This window comes from Hemibagrus wyckioides, linkage group LG29 (assembly GCF_019097595.1).
Source record: "Hemibagrus wyckioides isolate EC202008001 linkage group LG29, SWU_Hwy_1.0, whole genome shotgun sequence".
NCBI classification, from domain to species: domain Eukaryota; kingdom Metazoa; phylum Chordata; class Actinopteri; order Siluriformes; family Bagridae; genus Hemibagrus; species Hemibagrus wyckioides.
This window is the reverse complement of record NC_080738.1, coordinates 15,289,918-15,310,040: the sequence shown is the minus strand read 5'-3', so window position 1 is coordinate 15,310,040 and position 20,123 is coordinate 15,289,918. Positions and strand designations below refer to the sequence as shown.

Genomic DNA, 20,123 nt, shown 5'->3' with positions numbered 1-20,123 from the left:
AAGAGCAAGGCCGCTTTTCCCCTTGATAAAATCATTTCTTGTGTTAGTAATGTGTCTTGGATCATTTTCTTGCTCTATGATGAATTTCCACCTGATTAATTTGAAAGATGCATTAATTTTATTTATTTGTTTGGTTAGTTAGATAGTTAAAAAGATCATTTAATTAACTTTATTTAAAATGAGCATATTGTGCACATTTAAATTTGCTGGACTCTTTATCCTCGTCGATGAATGTACAGTGGTGGGTCATATGAAGCACTAGATTTGGCTCAGAAGAAAGCAGTGAAGAAATCTCCTTCCTCTTCTGTTTCCAGTGGATCATCCTCGCAGAAAGGTGGAGGAATGAACTGAGATGGCTCCTTAATCCCACGAACGATGTTAAAAAAGCTGAAACAATCAGATAAGACAGGATTTGTGTCTCCTAATTTGGCTATAAATAATTGAGCAGATAAACACAATTAAAGACCTTTAGTGTATGGATATTAACATATCAAGCAAGTCCTAGCTTTCTATGAACACGAATAAGGTGTATTTATGTTCACCTCTCTCACACACACACACACACACACACTTACTTGGTCACAACCCAGCCGGAGTTAGGACTGTTGAAAAGGACACTAACAGGAAGGCAGCCAAACTCTGTGAACGTCAGCATGTACTGGCCTTGGGGTAAGAAAAATAAATGTCTGCATCAAACCGAGTAAAATTACAGTTTCCTCTAATATATTATACATATATTCAGAACTAAAACTTTCACTACTATTCAACAAAATCAGTTATTCAGCACAATCATGTGTCAGAACAGACAAGGTTGGACAATATGCCCATGTCCATATTGTATACTTGTAAATAAAATGTAAAGATCACCATTAGAATTTTTTTGCATATGCTATCAACATGCTATCCGGTTTTCATTAGAAAGACAATGTTAACACTCCTTTCGGTGAAGGTTTCCTTTGGTGTCTGTACCTTGTTCCTTGGTCGCCTGTCCAGCCCATGAGTTGACTAGCAGACCTTCTGCAGGCGCAGAGAGACTCCCTAAAACCACCTGCCCAAGAAAAGTAGAGTTGCACGGGATCCTCATCGGGTGGAACTGGGACGTCAGATTCAACTTTTTGCAGGTCTGGTTTTTATGGTTGATCAGGTACATCACATGCTGATGAGAGAGTGAAGGAGTTAAAACGTCAGCTCGACGTGGCCACCATTCATGTTTCGTGAATATATGGACTATGTAATGGTCAGGAGAGGAAAGTAATGTACTGCATTCACTCTTTTTAAGGTACCTTTTGAATATAATTAAAGCATATGACTTTTTTTACATTAATTCCTTCAAAAAAAATTTAATATTAAACTTCACTACATTCATTTGTGATCACCAATACAAGTATAATAATTCATTTAATCCTAGAATGCACACTCCAACTCCCTCTCATGCCTAAGGACGACAGCATGGCCTCCCAACTAATCTGTATACATTACTAGCTGTGTTCAGTTTTGCTTCGTCTTGTCTCCACCTTGTCCTGTCATTGGCCGTCTCCTTCAAGTACCCTGATAACTTGCATGTGTTTTCACTTTGCCATTGAATTACTTTGTATATTTGTGTAGAGCGTGTGAGAGATGAGCATCCCTGGCTCAATGTATAAGCTATCTCCAGTTTTACTGGCCGTTAACTGAGCTAGGCTAGCTAGCTAGGTCTGTTGATGTTTTACAGCATGGAAGCTCTATTTCTATAGATCTACTTAAGACGTGACGTTCGGTAGTGATTGCCCTGATGTGTTAAATATATCTGCAAAAGCCTGAAGGTAATACTCAGAATAATGGTAACAAATTAGGAACTTGCAAACTAGCTAGCTAGCTAGCTAGTAAACTACTTAAACCCTGACAGCATTTGGCTAGCTGCTGCTCCCTTTCTTTATACTATACTAGTGATAATGGAGCTGATGTTCAGTTTAGAATTTTCCAACAAATTGTGTATTCCTCATTTCCAGATCGTCCAGAGAGGAAGTGAGATGACTGACGTGACCTTTTTAGAAATTATGTTCCTCAGTGGTTGTTTTCCCCTAAATTCAGTTCTTTAAAATGATCATGATGCAGAAAATGAGGATGTGTGTTTGTTCCTTAATCTGGTCACTCTCTCTCTCTCACCCACTCTCTCCGACATCCTTAATAATATATTCTTGAATCTATTCTATTTCTGAAAGTGAATAAGAACTAGAGTATCTGTAATTTCCCTCAAGTCTGTATGTTTTGTACTAATTCTACCTTTTGGTTATAGTGTGTTGATGAGGTTGCCATGTTGATGGGTTAACACCCTTTATGTGGATTAAATAAGCTCGGTGATTTGTGGAGCTCCCTGGTACGCTTTAATTTTTGTAGCAGTTGAAGAAAACTGACTGCCCCTTGCTAGCTATTATTCAGTTATTTAGGCTACTTTATAATTCATTTCATCAGCCAAGACAGGCTAAGACATTTTAGTGCTAATGAACAGTGTCAGGTGATGCCATGTGATTGTTGAAGGATGTAGTTGGTGTTGTATGTTTAAATATGCTTAAATGGACCACTTGGGATTATTCTGATCAACTCATGCTATCTAGTACGCATTAGACCTCATGCAGTGTAAGCCTTATTTTCCATTTTGTTTGTAATCTAGTATTTCTTTGATTGAAAATGCTGTTATTATATTCTTAATTTTAGATCTGTTCTTATTAGACATACAGAATCCAAACTATACAGAGAGGAAGTAATATGACCCATGATTGGAAAATATGGAAATTCTCCCACATTTACACTCTGACAAATAATGTGATATAAAATTCGGTGTGTGTTTGTTCCTCAATTTGGTTTCTGTGTGTGTGAGGTCTAACCTTTTGATAGAGGAGCAGAGCGTCCTGGAAAAACGTTTTATTATTCGCATGAACAAGCTCTCTAATGCGGATGCGCTGGAGAAAGGCATCGTAGGCGTACTTCGCATATGCGCTGAAGCTGCCATTCTGAGTTATCTGTGAAGGAAAAAGAGAGATGAGGAGATGTAGTGTAGGAATTATGACTATTGGGGGGGGGGGGGTGTAAGAGATGTTCTTACTCACTTGAAGGTGCTACTGTATCCTTAAATAGTGGATTTTCTGACTGGTATGAATTCGCATTCATAGTCATACGAGTCTTTTCTAAATAATTTAAGTAGAAAACTGATATTTTAGTTAAGTTTGTCTCGCTTCTACCTTCATTGATTTTCCTTGTTAAAGATATAACATTTACATGGTAGCTAGCGAAAATTCTCTGAGCTGCTTAGTAACAGCAGTGATTTAAAACTCTGATTAATGTTTAGCTATAGTATAAATTATAAGGCTGGTATGAATATAAAAAATGTAAAAAAAAAATTATTACACTAAAAAATGCCAGATGTGATCTGTGCTAGAAAATCTCCATATGGTAAGGATATGGAGAACTGATGGTGAGAGAATGAAGTGTTTAACACTTACCACAGTCATGCTCCCTTCAAGGAGAGGAGGACTCCCTGTAAATAATTAAGCATATATATTTATCTTACGTGCACCACACTGTATTTCTATCAATGTATGTCTTTCCAGAGTGTGATTAGATTAACGTATAGACTCTGAGATTAAATTACATTTCATGATTACTTTATCATAACTTGCGATAACAGAACAATTCTGATCAACTTTCTAAAACAAGTTAAGGCGACCGTCATGCAATTCTTTCTTTTAAACAATTTTATTATACATACAATGCTGCTTCAGATTTTTTCTAGTATAAGAAATACATAAGATCTCATCACAAATACCATTCCAAGGCACTACCTACCTAACAAGACAATTAAAAACACCTTCATTCAATTTGATGCAGATTTTCTGTTTTAGGTCAGCCTGTCCCAGCTCTACCTTCAGATTCTGGTTCTTCACTGAGAAGAGTGTAATACTATGCGTTCTAGGAGATGCTTTTCAGCTCACTACGGATGTGAAGACTGGTTATGAATTGTTATAGCCTTCCTGTCAGTTTAAATTAGTCTGGCTTTCTGTTTTCTCTGAATTCTTCTTCTTACTGAGAGTTTCTTGTTCCAAGAATCATTTTATGTAAACCTTAGGTGTGCGTGCACATTCAACATGGGTTGTAAGATATACTGCATTCAAATTAGTGTAGCTACAACTAAGGTTTATTTTACAGAGTAGCAAGATCTTAAACGCCATCTAGTCACTGAGGTTGATCTTGATCCGAGTTCAATACTTACTGCACGGACGAGGTTTCTGTGCCAAGCAGCCTCCAGCCGCAAACGCCAGCAGAGCGCAATACAACCACAGCTGCATATCTTCTCACTTCAGTGTTCGCACTTGTCCGAGTTATGCTCCCTCGTGCTTTATATAGTGCCTCGCTAACACCAGCGCACTGTAAACACACTCGTACTTCCTCTTTTTCGTGTGTATCGTAATTGTACTCTGCGTGTTGAAGTTGCTGGATGCTGTGCACTGTGTAATATCACACTCTTGCGTAACAAGACCGTGTCTTGTGTTTATTCCTCGAGTTTATCCTTTATGGAAATGTGGAATATTTGATCCCATTTTTTGAAGCATGTGCAGTACGACGTGCAGATCTCCTTAGTCATGCTTACATGGGTCCCATGATTTAATGACGAAACTGTCATCTGATCCCTGCACACACCCATTGGAGTTATTACATCACATGTGGTGCACATCTTGGTCTAATACGATTTAACTGATTAATCGGGTTTATATAGTTATATTTGACCATAAATAAGTACGATATCTACTATGGCTACGTTGTGAATTTCCACCAACAATCAAAACGCTTTACATTTTTCCTCGCCCTCTCACAAGATGACGGATGATCTCTAGAGAAAGTTGTTCCGCAGGTTTTAAAACCACTCGTGACCTGCTTAAAAACAATCCCCGTGCAACAAGATTGTCAAAGAGGAAACACACACACACACACACACAAAATATTTACTAAGCTATATACATCGTTTATTTAAATCTCTTAGAATCATGAACAACACGACAGAACATGAACATTTAAGTCAGAAATAACTTCTTGTGCAACTTCTAGTGAGTACATAATTCCCTGTCATTTGTAGGAAGTGTAACTATGGCAATGTTTCTCAAATGAGGGACCCTTTGCACCCTTAGTACTTGGGGTATGTCTGTCTATTTGTCTATCTGCAGTGGGAGTGTGTGTAGGGAAGCCCTTGTACAGATGGAGTTGCAATGCTTCCCGTGCTGATCCACTAGGAACTTCCTGATTCCGTTGTAGTGGAAGTTATTGACAGATTTGGGCTTCCTGAGCGTGTGGATCTGAGGATCTGTAAGATACATTAATCCTTTCCCGTTTGCCGTCATCCAGCCTGGCGAACACACAAACATGTTGAGATTATTAACACAGGTTGGGTGTCAAATTACAAGGGCAACACAATGTAAAGTGCATTAGTAAGGCGGGTTGCCTCGTTCTCGGGTACCTTGAAGGTCTACCACCACCTCTTGGCTGTCGGAGAACTGGTAAGTGAAATGTCCAAATGCGATGCCGTATTCTGTGGTCGAATGCTGGTTGTTGATCTTTGTCGTGTTGTTGGTGAGTTTCACGAATTCCCCGAGCATGTATGGCTCTACTGAAATACAGGCCAAGATGGTGTCAGACTCCAGGAGCTGGAACACAAAGTATCAACCAGGTTTAAGAGCTTGGTCTTAGATTTGGTATGGATTATGAAGGCATTTTCACCTGCATTCATTAGGCATCAGATAAAAACATAGGTATGTGAGTTTAGATTGAAATCATGATCACAGGCATATCTGTATTCTTAGATGACTGACAAAGATTCAGTCTCAAGAATTACTTTGACCCTTCATATAAATCATGTTTAAATGGTTTCTTTAATTATATTTTTAGGTTTGTAAATGTGGGATACCTACTTCGGTTAAGTCTACAGTTTTTGATATTGACTTAGACGTACTGGGGTCGTTTTTTGTGACCAAGTCTTAGCTTCCTAACCAAAGGAAGCTGGTGGAAACAGCTGGTTTTGGGCTGAAATCCTAGTGAAATTGTGGTACTTGGCAGAATTCATTACATAATCTTTACAAGTGTCTCTGATGCACTACAGCAGTTTTGTTGCTGGTGTTTCAGTGTTTGACCAATGTTCCTGCCTGGGGTTCTTGGAAATGCTCTTTAGGGGTGTCAAATATTTTGAGAGAAATAAAATAAGATGGTTGAGTATTAGGCTAGACGGCTGGCTAGCTATGTGGCTGGATGAATGGAGACCTGGATAGACAGGCAGGCATAAATATTAACAGCGAATGGGAGTGTGTTACCAGCAGTAGCTCAGAAGGAAGGTAGAAGAACTGTGTCGTGATGTTGTTTTCATAAAGCCGCTTGTTGAACTCCATGACGTAAAACTGCGCCGTCATCTGTCGTTCCACGTCTCCCAGGTGTGCGTCAATCTTCTTTTCTCTTAAATACTCCTTTCCTACATAACTGAGGTTATGTGGGACAAGAAAACAAATTAGCACTGATTATGTTTCACCCAGTCATATAGACTAACCTGGGGTGGATTCAGATCCTAACCTGCCCAGCAGTAGTTCTTGGTGTAGATACTGAACTCTGAAGGCCTGTCTCTGTTTTCCTTCGACATCCATTTTCAGCACTTCACCCACGTACACGTTTGTTTCGCAGGCCGTCCAGGAGTCTGTAGTCTTGGAGTATTTTAACAAAAGTGCACCTAAAAAGTAGTATATTAAATATAATACTGGATTAACAGCTAGGAATAAATCTGTAATTCTGTAATAAGTTACTGTATTAATAATAGTTACTAAAGTTATGTCTCAGTAAAGTTTAATACACTAACTCAAACACTGATTAGAAAGCATCTTGAGCAGAAAAGTGCAAGCTTTATTATTTTTCTGTCCTTCATTTATGGCAACCCAGTCCAAGGTATCCATCAGGAGGCAAAATTATCCAAGCATCCTGATAACCTATAACTGTTAGCTGGGAAGGAAAGTGCCATGAAATAAAAACAATGTCTAATCCTATCTACAGAGGGCCCATGTGGCTGTTGGGGTTCATTCCAACCAAGCTAGAATGAAAACCTGTATCCACACAAGCCCTTAGATGTGAATCTTAAGTAGACATATAAACAGAATTCATTTTGCTAAATGGTAGGGCTAATGGAGGAACCTACTATAAGCTTTGTTGTAATGGCTGAGTTTAAATGGTTTATCTGGAAGCCTCCTCAGTAGGCAGCCTTGGCACACTCCTGACAGGAGGGATCTGTAGTCCTGCTCTGTCAAAAGTACACTTCTCATCTTGCAACCCTGAAAACAGCCATTGCGACAGTTCTCATTGGACAAAAAGCTGCTCTTCTTGTTGGATGAACACTGCTCACTATCTGCGCTCTCCTTCATCTTTCCAGATATCGGAGAACATTCATAAGAGTCATCCTCAGTTTCAACAGGAGGAGAAACCTTTACACTGGCTTGGTTTCCTTGTGTTGCCTCAGACTGATCAACCTGAAGAAATTCAAATGAGTCAAGCTCAGTAGATGGTAACAACTGTTTGTGATCGAAACTTCCACTCTGGGCTTTGCTTCTATCATTTCCTGTCTGGAAGGAAGGGCTAAATTGTTCTTTCTGAATTGATGATGCTGAAGAATTCAGGTTTAGACACTCGAAGGAACTACCAGGGCCATCCTCATCCTCGGTTGGTAACGCCTCACAGTTTTGATTGACCGCTTGCTGGTCCTCCATGACCTTAGTGAAACCTCCGATGTGAGATGACTTGGAGAATGAGATACTTTGCCATGAAGAGCCCAAGCTACTAATTGACCCTGAGGAAGTTCTTGTCTTTTTGTCTTTCCCATCAAATTGATGGTTCTCTTCACTTCCCAAGGTGGTGCAAAGTTCTTGATTTGACTGTTGCTGACTAGTGCCAGCTAGAAAGGAAAGATCTGTGCAGGCCTGATGGCTGGCATTAGACATGTCATCCCCTGTACCTCCATCATTGTCTTCACTTCCCAAAGTGGTGCAAAGCTCATGCATGTTCCTCTTCACATGACGGGGAAGATCTTTTTTGGTTTGATTGCTAGCATTACCTACAATACTATTGTTTCTGTTCTGCTTGTCAACACCATCACCATCGTCTCCTTCTGTGCAACAGAAAGGATCGACTAGAACCGGTGAAGTCCCACTATTATCAGAGAGACTTGTCCACGAAGATCCTAAACTGCTGCTTCCTCCAGACTTTCTTGAAATTGTAGTTTTTTGCCCTTTTTTACTCAGTTTCTTTTCTTCAGTATCCATTGTATCAAACATGGTTTCTGCGAACTGATCTGAGATTTCTGGCTTGGCCAAAATGTTTTTGTTCTCGATCCCCAGCTGGCATTCACTTGATTTTTGGCTTGTAGTATGACATTCTGTTGCAAGTGACTCAGTTTGCGTTTGGACGGCTGTGATGCAGTTAGCATGACTCGCATCTTGATGGTTTCCTCCACATTTCTGCACAGACATTGCTTCACACACCGATTTGTGGTGCTTCTGAAAACATTCCATGACCTTTGTGAAATCGTCTATGGTGAACGGGACTGGTCGGTCCTCTAAGGCACGGTAACTATCGGGAATGAACGAACGTGGGTCAGAATTTTTGAAGGGCTTCGTTTTGAGAAGCACCTTAACCTGCTGCAGCTTTGCCATGACTTCAGAAGAAAGTGCATTCTTATCGGAGTCATCTTTAAAGCAGTAAGAATAAAAAAGCACTATAGCTTCCTGGCAAGCGCAAATAGCCGCGTTAACCTGTTCACTCGGACCAAACATCCATTTGTTGGTTGTGGCTAAGCAGTAAGCCGCTTTGAGGAGTGTGTGTAGTTCCTGTTGACTAGTGACCACCTCATGCTCTTTCTTCGTTAGCAAACCATTCTCAAAGGCTTCCTTAGCCAATGCGAGATACATGTGCTTAGATGGAGCAGGACAGTCTTTGGAAAAACTGTAGGACAGGAGACATGTTCCTTGAGTAACCTAGGGACAGTTTGTGAAGTGAGAGGTCAAGATTTAACCCATTTCTAAATTTGCTTATAAAAAGCAAAAAACAAGAAAATGTACTCTAAGTATGGGGCGTTTCTTTTTCTTATTACGTTTTTGGAGTGTGGGACGTTTACTTTTGAAAAAGAGAGTGAAAAACTCTTACCATGTGGGTAAGTACATACAGAGAGACAAACTGACTGTACACAGCAGCCATTTTGGCAGCCTGAGCTGCACAGAGCAATCGATGACTAAAATCTCCCAAGAAACCCTGTTCAAAAAAATAGACACATGAAAGATTATTATTTTTATTACACGACCTTGGATTTTGTACTTCTACTACAACCTAAAAGCTGCAGTGGTTTGCTGAAACATCTAAAGAGATGCCTACAACATGGAGAGGATTTGTGTGATGCTGCCTTACCAGATTGATATGAGGCTTCTTCTGAAATGTGGCAAAATCTTTATCGTTCATAGAGATCAAGTTGTTAGCCAGAAGTCCAAGAGATGTTCCAATACCCTGTAATATACAATTGTGTAATAATTAAATACTGTATACAGACTACTAGAAAAAGAATGTTGTCTTCATTTACAACACTGAGCTTTAAAAACAAAACTGGGACACAATTATGCCATCCTTTTGCCAGGATAAAAATGACATAATACCATAGTATTTTGCTAAATACTATGGCAGACTAGTATGGACTCCACTAGATCCCTGAAAGTGTGCTGTATCTGGCACCAAGATGTTAGCAGCAGATCCATTAAGTCCTTTAAGCTGTGAGGTGGGGCCTCCATGGATGGGATTTGTTTGTCCAGCACATCCCACAGATACTCGATTGGATTAAGAGTGATGCTCGAGGGCTAGATTAAATGTACCTTTTTATCGGGAAGAGGCAGCACATGGAAACCAACAAGCGACGCCCAGATGAGTTCTGCTGCCTCCAGCCACAGACCTGTAACACAACACACACACCATTTATACACACACAAAGCAGAACATTTATATCTACTATGGGTTTGTAGTTTTCTATATATAAATGTAGCCTACACTAATGTGAGCTCTTTTGTGATGAAAAAATTAGGCAATTATCATAAAATACTAACATAACATTGTACATAATATACACAACATTATACGTAACGTTACACATAAAATACCAACATTTAAACACATTTTCAGGTGACCAAAGCGTACCTAGCTTTTGTAACACCTGTCCCCGAACTTGCACACTGACTGACTGCACGAGAACCCGATCACAGTCCCGCTGATATTTCCAACATCCTGAAGCAGAAACGTATACAGTAAAATATTTCACTATTGAAAAGGAGAATTTTCCATAGTTTATTGTTATAATTTAAAAAAGTATTAAAATGTGATTTAGAAATAAAAACAATGGTGGCTCAACCAGCCACCAAATTAAATCTAACACAAACCAAACTCTAATTCATTCCTTATACATTTGCCTTAAAAATATAATTTGATGATCTGGGTTAGATTTCAGATTTCACAAGACTTACCAGTTGCTCCATTGTTATTTATCAAGCTGCTCAGTATGTACTCTGCTTTCTGTAGTTTACCTGAGAGAAAAGAAACATTAATGATTAACATTAATCTGTTTTATTCCCTTTGCATGATTGCTTCATTCAGTCGAGTTACAGTAGAACGAGGACCTTACCGGTATTGAGGTAGACTCTGGCCTGCCGAATAATGATCTGTGGGGCGACTGGGGTTTCTGGGTAGCGCATGTGTAGTGCTTTAGCGATCTTCAGCAGTGTATGAGAGCCGTCTATCCAGTAGAGAAAGCGATCCAGCAGAAAGACGGTGGACATCGCCCATGCTGGCTCCGCAGCTAAAATGGACGCTCTGAGGAAAGCCTGTTGGGGGCACAAAAGCAGCTATGATGATGATGATGATGATTAAGGGCACTTAAGTAAGGCCAGTAAATCATTTGGGAAGTTGCCAGTTTTTTGCATTGTACAGATGACAAACTCATTAAAGATATAACAACTGCCAAATAAACATGCAGCCGTATAAGCCGTTATTTTGTTGTTTAGAGATTGATTTATTCCTATTTTATATTCATATTACTTCTGAGGTCAATACCATGAGCTGAGGTAAATGTCTGCCAATGAGCTCTGTAGTGTTCACTTTGTCTTCTGATGCCACCGAACGCTTGTACTGCCATTTCTCCTCAACAAAAGGCCACTTCATGTCCACCGCCTCCTGCAGGATTGTGTTCAGTTCAGCTGACAGTGTGCCTAGGGGTCAAAGGCTGGATGTCAGATCATTTAAACCAAGTGTAATCACAGTGCCTGAAGTATGAGATAGCAAATGGTGAAGTCTAACTAGTAAACAACTTTAGTCCCTATAGTTTGATATCTGGCAAATAATCTATACACTTGCTGTTGTAAAGGTGTTTTTGATTCCAAATGATGCGGTCCTAATTGAGATGGATGGTGGTATTATACTTCATTTGTTTTGTTCTCCACTTTAACACATGACTTGATGAGCAGACCTGGCCTTTGAAATAATTGACCCTTTTAACGTTCACCAAATATACAACCTAAAAGCTTCATACACAGACTGAAAGGAAATCCTTACCTCTGGCATTCTTGAACATCTCCTTATCCGCGGCAGTGATGTCTCTCCTTGCCAGGTGGAGACACTCCTCCAGCTGTGCCGCTAACTCTGGAGTGTTCATAACTTCAGCGGCATTCGGTTTTCTTCACATGTTGGAACATGAAACAGAGCCTCAGAAGGAATATGGGGAAACTCCCCTGTGTTGAAACCTTTACAGTTTCCAACTCCTATCATGCAATTTGAGCTCTACAGAATTCAATGCTCTGTCATTAATAAAACATAAGGTGTTAAGAACTTTACAGGAAACTAGTTAACAATGGTCTGATGTGTCCAGACATCAAGCATGGGTACTCTTACAAGTCTGATGTTTATTTCCTATAACCACAGACACCAGCATAGTTTATTCAGCAGCAGTTTGTCAATACTAATATTAAAGTATGAATCTTAATACTTTTAATCTGATTATAACTACATTATTATGTCATGTTTTTTATGATATTATAACTGTATCAACAATTAATCAATATCTTCTGACCAATCAGAAGAAAGAATTTGGTATGAGGACGAATACATCAGTCAGCGTCATGGTCATTTTTTGTTATGTTAATTATAAAACAGTGTATGTTACGATATAATCTTGTTATATGTTCCTACCTGATGAAAAGTTGTGATCTTCGGACCCTTTAACATCACGGTGCCTTTTTAAAGTGACGTTTCTGTCATTGTTGCTTTAACTGGTCTTTCCCAAGCTGTTGTAGTTTCAGATTTTCCCACTTCCGGGTCCCCCCCCCTCCCTCTCTCTCTCTCTCTCTCTCTCTCTCTGTCTCTCTCTCTCTGTCTCTCTGCATGTTTCCTATTGGACTAAAAGAATGACGTCTTTGCCCAAAACACCCCTGCATCGACTACCGCTATAGACAAGACAATATTATGCGCACTTCGTGGTTCATTTTATAATCAAACCCCCCAAAAAATAATATAATAAATTCCCAGCTTTCCTCTCAGACAGAGTGGATATTATTTATTAATTTGCATGTACGTTCTCAAGAGGAACGACTGTAGACGTGCCCATGCTAGCTTTCTGCCAGCTTTAGCTTAAGTGGACGAAGGTAATTTCGGGATATTATTTTGAAAATGCTATATAATTAATGCTAGTTTAGTATTTTTTGTTGGTAATCAGAAAACGGGTCTCGGCTAATAATTTTACCGGCAGCTTAGCTAACAAATAGAACGTAATGCTAGCTACAAAGCAAAGGTACTACGCAGACTGTTAATATATATAGTCTCCATACTGTATTACTAACCAAGCACTATTTTGATTTTAAAATGATTTTAAAGGACTCGTATGTTTGTATGCAACAGGTGGCTCCGTGGCGCAATGGATAGCGCATTGGACTTCTAGGCAATGCACTAGCGATGTGATTCAAAGGTTGTGGGTTCGAGTCCCACCGGAGTCGCAGTTTTTATTTACCAAAGAAAAATGTTATACTGTTGTAAGTTAACACAATACGACCAGATGCGCATGAAGCAGTAACGCAGAAGTGCATTTTTTCGCCTAATTAGAAATTGTTTGTTTTTTTGCTTAACCGATGATGTAGTAACGACATCTTGCCTGTAGATGGCAACGTTGATGTTTTTAACCATAACACATATAACGAATGGCTGGTTCAGCTGGACAATCAGACCTCACCCTTTCCATCATTATCAGCAAATCACATTGGCCCGTTCTACCTTTTTCCATCTTTCTCGCCCAATCCCTGTGCTGCAAAGATGGACACACATAGCGAGCCAATGGAATCTCTCGCCCAGAAGTGACGTTTCTGTCTTATGTATTGTAATAACTTTTAGACTGTTATAATTGTGTGCTTTGATTAACCTTTAGAAGGTTTTACCGCATCATGCAAGAGCTGTTTTTTGTTTAAAGTCCATACCTCGATGTCTATCATATGTTGATTTGCATTATAAGGACATCAGAGTACGACTTAGTCTTTTTACAGTTTTTATTTATTTCATTATTTTATATTATGTTTTAATTATTATCTGATATTAATTATTATTATTATTCACTTCAACATGCTGAAGTTAACTTTCTCACTGCCTATTGTCTTCAGAGACACCATTCACAACCTACAGCGGGCAAACCAGGGTCAAAGATGACCAGACATAAACAAATAAGCTGGTAAAAATTGTTATGGTGTATGGTTTGTGCTGTATTATTCTTATCATCTTTTTTGAAATTAGTTTTGTAAATAAAATGATAAAGTTTTATATACCAGTGACTGGTCACTGATTTTATTTCACACTTTTCAGTTATCACTATTATTCCATTATTTTTGAAGCACCTACCAATAAAACCGAATAAAAATGCAATAACATCAACACAGTGAAATTCATTATTTTGTTAAAAAAAATAAAAGACAACGTTTCTAACAGTATGTACGTATTGAGAAACCATATTTTGTGTATAACTAAACAATGGAATTCGACTAACTACACAGGAGCTACAAACTGAATGCAACATTTAAGTCATGTTTGAGGTGGGATTCGAACCGAATATATCTTGAATTCATTGTGAATTTTGCGTGGGGAGAAAAAGCGTGTTTTTCTGACAATATATACATCACACGTGGCACTCCATCTCTCCTCTGCTTTCTTTCTTTTCTTCTCCTTTTTTCCTCGTTTTGTCTTTTTCCCCACCCGAAACAGACCACAGTATAAGCGCTTCAACAACTTTCTTCTCTGTAAGATGTAAGATGTATATCAGAAGGAAACCCATAATTACCCATAATTAATCTCTGACCGATTTCACTTAATGAGATATACTCAAATTTTAATCTTATTGAAATCACAGATTTTCCACATTAAAAATAAACCAAAAAACAAAACGTCGACAGCACTTTTAAGACTATAATACCCAGCATTCCCTGCTACCGCTGACCGGAAAAGGAAAGCAGACGGATTATTTACCCCCCCCAAAAAAAATATCTGAACGGCAATACAGGAGCATATTTGTTTGTAGTAATATCATTCGTTTCCAATTGATAGAATAATTAATAATCATTCAGACTGTATCTGCCATATTAAAGGAGTGAGATGAAGTGAGTTGCTGAGCGACAGATGGAGGCTGCATCGCGACAGATGGGCACTTTATTTTATCTGATCTGAGGATAAACAGGAAAAAAACAACAAACCGATCATCCAAAGGAAGGAGAAAAAAATCGGGTCAGATCCTCGGCATCATGGTGGACAACCGTTCCGCCACGGCGTTGGTGATTGCGGGCGTGCTGAGCACACTGGCCACGGTGTACCTGTCTGTGGCGGTGGGCACGCGCCACTGGTACCAGTACACGAGCCCGCAGGTGCGTCACGAGCACAACGCGACCGAGCTGCGCGCGCTGCACCAGGAGCTCGGCGACGGGGAGTTCGACGAGAAGACCGCGAGCGACGCGCTGTTCCGCCTTAACGGCACCCTCGGCCTGTGGTGGAGGTGCGTGCGCGTGCCCGCCGACCGCAAACGCTGGTACAGCGACCCAGGTGGGGGGGGGGGGTCGCCTCTTAGTGCCCTAATAATAATAATAATAAACATTAATCTTTATCATTTTAGTTTTGTTGGTGGTAGTAGTAGTGTATGAATAGAGTTATTACTATTGTTATTATTACTACTTCTACTACTACTATTATTATTATTAATAATAATGATAACAATAATCAAATAATAATGTTGTTGTTGTTGTTGTTTACTGCATAATTTTTAAGCCTGCATGAAAACATCCTAAAAATAAACGAATGCAAGTAAATCAATAGACCTACACATAATAATATAAATATTCAAGTTAGTTTTCCTGTATCTACTTTTTTGATCCCCTTAATACAACAATTTTTTGGGTATGTGTAGCTCAGTGTCATCCTCTAAGAGTGTGTGTGTGTGTGTGTTAAGATCCTGAGATGGACACAGAGTGTGTGAGCTTCACGCTTTCTCAACAGTTCACACCCAAGTACACAGAGCCCGGCAACCACAACAGCGGAGAGGACATGATACGCACCTGTGAGTGAGACACCTGCACACTCATTTCCTCTCCACTCTCAGATTTTAATTGATCATGTTCACTGCATGTTTATGGTAATAGCCAAAGAGTCTGGACTGTAATGTGAGTGCTCTAGTATTTAATGCCTCTTTTTAGTATCTATGTAATAATCTACAGCATGTTTAAAATATAGAAGATTATCCATCCATCTTCTATACCCGCTTTATTCCTAATTAGGGTCACGGGGGTCTGCTGGGAGCCTATCCCAGCACACATTGGGTAAAAGGCAGGGGTACACCCTGGACAGGTCACCAGTCCATCACAGGGCCACACATAAAGACAGACAACCACACACACTCACAGGCAATTTAGAATTACCAATCAACCTAATGTACATGTTTTTGGACTGTGGGAGGAAACCGGAGTAAACCCGTGCAGGCACGGGGAGAATATGCAAACTCCACACAGAAAGCTAGGATTCGAACCTAGGACCTTCTTGCTGTGAAGCACCAGTGCTAAGCACTAAGCCACCCCAAAATAGAAGATTATTAATATCTAAATGTTTAATTATATGTATTCCCTTGTTCTGTATAGATCTGTGGAGGTGCCAGTTTCTCCTGCCCCTTCTCTCTCTGTGTTTGGTGTTAGTGGGAGGCCTGGTGGGATTCTGTGCGTGTTTGTGTCGTAGTTTCAGTCCCACGCTGGGTATTGGACTCCTCCACCTCCTTGCAGGTCAGGATCTTTTGGTTTTTAGAGAACAAGCGCCAACATTCAACATCAAGCACCAACACAGTAGTATTTTTGCTAATATCCCTAATGATTCATGAAGTTGCTGCCTGAATCAGGTTTAATCGAATGCCCCATCTTTCTTTCTCTTTCTTGGCCTCTCTCTTTCTCAGGTGTGTGTTCTCTAGGCTGTGTGTGTTGTTTTCTGGCGGGTATGGACCTGCTACACCGTGTCTCTGTTATACCCGACCAGGTGGACGGCTCTCTCGGTTGGTCTCTCTATCTCGCGCTCATTTCCTCTCCGCTGTACATGATGGCTGCCGCGCTACTGGTGTGGGCCGCTCGCAGCCACGGCAAGAACTACTACCGCTTTACTGCCTACCGAGTGGCCTAGAGCATGCACTTCAGATAATTACAGCCAGGTCTGTGTCCTAAATCACATAACACACACACACACACACTTATTAAACCGTATGTTAACGCACTATTACACCAACATACTACTTTAGCAAACAATATGCTGAAATGGTATGACACCATAATACTATGCCATAATTCTACCATTATACATACTATGAGGAACAAAGTGTGGCATCTTACAACCAAAATAACAATGTTGTCGAAGTACTGTACTAACTAGTATAATAAAATAGTATACAGCCATGCTGAATAGTATGAAACAAAAATGTACACCCCAAACAAATAATAAATAATAAATAATATGTCAGACTAGAATACTGCAATGCTGCTATACCAGGTAGAATCAGACAGCAGTATTACATCAGAATACTGTATTGAAAAGTATATTTACATTGCAGTCGCACTACAGTACTAAATTATCACAGGAAATAAAATGTTACTATACAACTATCCTAAAGAGGATATCGGAATCATACAAAATAGTATGGCAAGATGGCACACCGCAGTACTGCTGCACTAAATAGTATGGTGCATCAGTACTCCGCTGTACTACTGTCTTAAATATTATGAGGACAATTACGCATACAATTACAATAGCATGTTACTAAATACTATGGCAGACTAGAGCACCTCATTATATACATGTGCATACACCAATCAGGCATAACATTATGACCAGTTCCAGGTGAAGTGAATAAGACTGAGTATCTCCTCATCATGGCACCTGTTAGTGGGTGGGATATATTAGGCAGCAAGTCAACATTTTGTCCTCAAAGTTGATGTGTTAGAAGCAGGAAAAATGCGTAATGATTTGAGTGAGTTTGACAAGAGCCAGATGACTGGATCAGAACATCTTCAAAACTGCAGATCTATCAAAAGTGGTCCAAGGAAGGGACAGTGGTGAACTGGCGACGGTCATGGGCGGCCGATGCTCACTGATGCACATGGGGAGTGAAGGCTGGCCCGTGTGATCCGATCCAGACAAGCTACTGAAGAAGTTAATGCTGATTCTGATAGAAGGGTGTCAGGATACACAGTGCATGATGGGTCAGGGCTGTTTTGGCAGCAAAAATGGGGACCAACACAATATTAGGTCATAATGTTATGCCTGCTCAGTGTACATGTATAATACAATCCATACAAAATAGTATGCCAAGACACCATCTTACTGCATTAAATAGTATGGATTATTAGTACACCACTATACTACTGTAGTAAATAGTATAGGAGGTAGTACATCATACTATTTTGTTAATAATTTAATAAATATAATGGTATGTCCTTAGACTGCTGCACCAAACAGCGTGTCAAAATAGTACACAGCTATTCTACTACACTAAAGAAGGATAACCTCACATGCTTCCATAGTAAATTAAAGTATAATACACTTGACGCAATATTATTGCACTTTACTGATTAAGCAGTCCAGCAGTCCAGTGTGTTGGAGCAGGAGGAAGTGTGAGTAATGGCGTGTACTATTCTGATATATTATTAAATGCAGTTGCATGCAGATTGGGACGCAGCCTAAGCTTCGGTTTAAAATGGCTTTTCTCCATCTATCTGAGATTTACGGTGAATTAGCGCGCCCCGATAATCCGAAGTCGGCAGCTGGAGAAGAGATGAAGAGAGGAGGCTATAAAGGCTAGCTGTGTGTGTGTGTGTGTGTGTGTGTATGTGAGAGAGTGTGTGTGTGTATGTGAGCAGAAAGTGCTGTGTGGACATTTGCAGGGCACAGACCCTAGCTCTAAAATACTTCATCATCTCCCAGACGGTTAAATGCAGAAGCAAAATGCTGCAGTGAGGTGCCAACATTTATGGTTTAATCATAGCATTTACGATTTTTAATCCGTCGCCATGGCAATACAGGAGGCGGCCATAAAACCTGCGATCTAACCGGACATGAAAAAAAAGTTAAGCTGATTTACCGCAAGGACAGCACACGGGAGCTTACTTTCTGCTTTGGCATGGACTTTAATCTAGATTAAATTTAACCTGTGTTCAATTGAACAGATTTAACAAAGTTGACACCTCTGAGATTAATTAAATCAAGGCACTTTAATATTTTCATGCTTTACCTGCATGGTTGCGCACTGATGTGACACTCCGTAATGGTAGAAACAAATGTGTGTGTTGAGTTAGAGAATTCACTGGAGTGTTTCTCACATAAACTGTGAAGAGTTTAATGGCACAATTTAATGAAGAAGCACAGAGTGCACTTTTTCACCCTTACAGCGTCAGCACACGGTTTGGTTCCAGTAGCACAATCCTGCTACTGGATTGAAGAAATTAGAAATACCAAAGTTGACAAACGACACAACTTTCAGTAACAACATAAAAATAAAACATTTTGTTTACTCAATTTTCTCTGAGAATGAGCTAGTTAAATAGTTAATGAATGTCATGTCATCTGCTGGCTTAATGGTTCTGATGATGGGAAGTGGTTCTGGTTCCTACGTTGGCTCTGTGTTGGTGGAAAAAGTCACGATATATAAAGATATATTGAAGAAAAAAATCAGGTAATGGATTCAGACACAGCATCTTTTACTTTATATATTATTCTTATGTTCAACTTTAGCACAATGTTCTTTTGTAGTAATGTTCAGTGTTATAGTATTTAACTAGTAATAGACCAGGTTGTTGTATGGAATGCTGATGATACACAAGCATAAACCTTTAATCATTTATTTATTTCTTTTTAACTATTATTGCTTTGTGATTTATTCCTCCTGTTTTTCATTATTTATTTATTCTTTGTTTTTGTTTTTTTAATATTTTGTTGCTTATAACTGGATGTGTAGTTTTGTAAACACCAAATCCTCATATAATAATGTTACAGTAAATGAAACTTATTTATATTGTGCATGTGATGATCCAGCATTGTGAATGTACGGCGTTAATATGCAAAGCAATGACCGTTCCATTTGTAAGCTTTTCTGCTGAGGTTAGCCGAATCTGTTCTATAGTTATTGTTACTGAACCTGCATTTGTATTTGAAATGGTCTGAATGGATCTGACCAAATTGTAACCTTTAACTTCAATAAAATTACTTTTTTTTTCCCAAAATGCATTTGTTCAGCAGACCCTGTCTGAGTATAGAGCTAAGGTCTTGCAACCTTTTTCTCACTAGAACAGATCCTGAAATTGTCAAGTGGCTTGATTGAAATCGGTCACTGCCAGGGTTTGGGGGATTGATTCCTGTCTCCATCCTCTGTGTGTGAAGACTTCCCGGGCTTTTGGGGGTTTCCTATAAGTACTCTAGTTTCCTTCCCAGTCCAAAGACATGTGTTTTAGGTTGGTTGGCATCTCTAAATTGTCCATAGTGTGTGAGTGTGTATGCGTTGG

The 20,123-nt window shown here is 39.5% G+C and overlaps 3 protein-coding genes and 1 non-coding gene across 5 annotated transcripts; 2 read left to right on the top strand and 2 right to left on the bottom strand.

Annotated features, from left to right (window-relative positions):
• Positions 1-95: 95 nt before the first annotated feature.
• Positions 96-4,616, bottom strand: epdl1 (ependymin-like 1). The gene is made up of 6 exons (XM_058385234.1): positions 4,247-4,616; positions 3,480-3,514; positions 2,865-2,999; positions 970-1,156; positions 576-663; positions 96-387 (listed from the first exon to the last, which is right to left on the bottom strand). Exons 1-6 carry the CDS (start codon positions 4,320-4,322, stop codon positions 270-272), a joined length of 639 nt encoding a protein of 212 aa, XP_058241217.1. The 5' UTR covers positions 4,323-4,616; the 3' UTR covers positions 96-269.
• Positions 4,617-4,971: 355 nt separating this feature from the next.
• alpk1 (alpha-kinase 1) lies at positions 4,972-12,423 on the bottom strand. Its single transcript, XM_058385231.1, has 14 exons — positions 12,268-12,423; positions 11,635-11,756; positions 11,137-11,291; positions 10,709-10,907; positions 10,551-10,610; positions 10,228-10,314; positions 9,909-9,985; positions 9,454-9,549; positions 9,196-9,300; positions 7,199-9,026; positions 6,586-6,739; positions 6,333-6,495; positions 5,486-5,672; positions 4,972-5,374 (listed from the first exon to the last, which is right to left on the bottom strand). Exons 2-14 carry the CDS (start codon positions 11,732-11,734, stop codon positions 5,178-5,180), a joined length of 3,408 nt encoding a protein of 1,135 aa, XP_058241214.1. The 5' UTR covers positions 11,735-11,756; positions 12,268-12,423; the 3' UTR covers positions 4,972-5,177.
• Positions 12,424-12,974: 551 nt separating this feature from the next.
• Positions 12,975-13,067, top strand: trnar-ucu (transfer RNA arginine (anticodon UCU)). The gene is made up of 2 exons: positions 12,975-13,011; positions 13,032-13,067. It is a non-coding gene; the product is annotated as a tRNA-Arg (tRNA).
• A 1,471-nt stretch (positions 13,068-14,538) lies between these two features.
• cldnd1a (claudin domain containing 1a) lies at positions 14,539-19,844 on the top strand. Of its 2 annotated transcripts, none has more exons than XM_058385232.1 (4): positions 14,539-15,144; positions 15,548-15,655; positions 16,230-16,367; positions 16,535-19,844. In XM_058385232.1, the coding sequence occupies exons 1-4, from the start codon at positions 14,850-14,852 to the stop codon at positions 16,753-16,755; spliced, it is 762 nt and encodes a 253-aa protein (XP_058241215.1). In that variant the 5' UTR covers positions 14,539-14,849; the 3' UTR covers positions 16,756-19,844. The 2 variants fall into 2 exon arrangements, with proteins under 2 accessions (XP_058241215.1, XP_058241216.1); XM_058385233.1 differs by having other exon boundaries at positions 14,963-15,097.
• Positions 19,845-20,123: the final 279 nt, after the last annotated feature.

Coding starts and splice junctions, on each gene's coding strand:
- epdl1 (XM_058385234.1), bottom strand. CDS start 4,322: ATGCAGCTGTGGTTGTATTGCGCTCTGCTGGCGTTTGCGGCTGGAGGC. Junction 3,000..3,479: donor TTGAAGGGAGCATGACTGTG/GTAAGTGTTAAA, acceptor TTTCCTTCACAG/ATAACTCAGAATGGCAGCTT. Junction 388..575: donor TCCGGCTGGGTTGTGACCAA/GTAAGTGTGTGT, acceptor TGATTGTTTCAG/CTTTTTTAACATCGTTCGTG.
- alpk1 (XM_058385231.1), bottom strand. CDS start 11,734: ATGAACACTCCAGAGTTAGCGGCACAGCTGGAGGAGTGTCTCCACCTG. Junction 10,315..10,550: donor AAATAACAATGGAGCAACTG/GTAAGTCTTGTG, acceptor TTTCTGCTTCAG/GATGTTGGAAATATCAGCGG. Junction 5,673..6,332: donor TTCCTTCTGAGCTACTGCTG/GTAACACACTCC, acceptor TTTGTGTTCCAG/CTCCTGGAGTCTGACACCAT.
- cldnd1a (XM_058385232.1), top strand. CDS start 14,850: ATGGTGGACAACCGTTCCGCCACGGCGTTGGTGATTGCGGGCGTGCTG. Junction 15,145..15,547: donor ACGCTGGTACAGCGACCCAG/GTGGGGGGGGGG, acceptor GTGTGTGTTAAG/ATCCTGAGATGGACACAGAG. Junction 15,656..16,229: donor AGAGGACATGATACGCACCT/GTGAGTGAGACA, acceptor TGTTCTGTATAG/ATCTGTGGAGGTGCCAGTTT.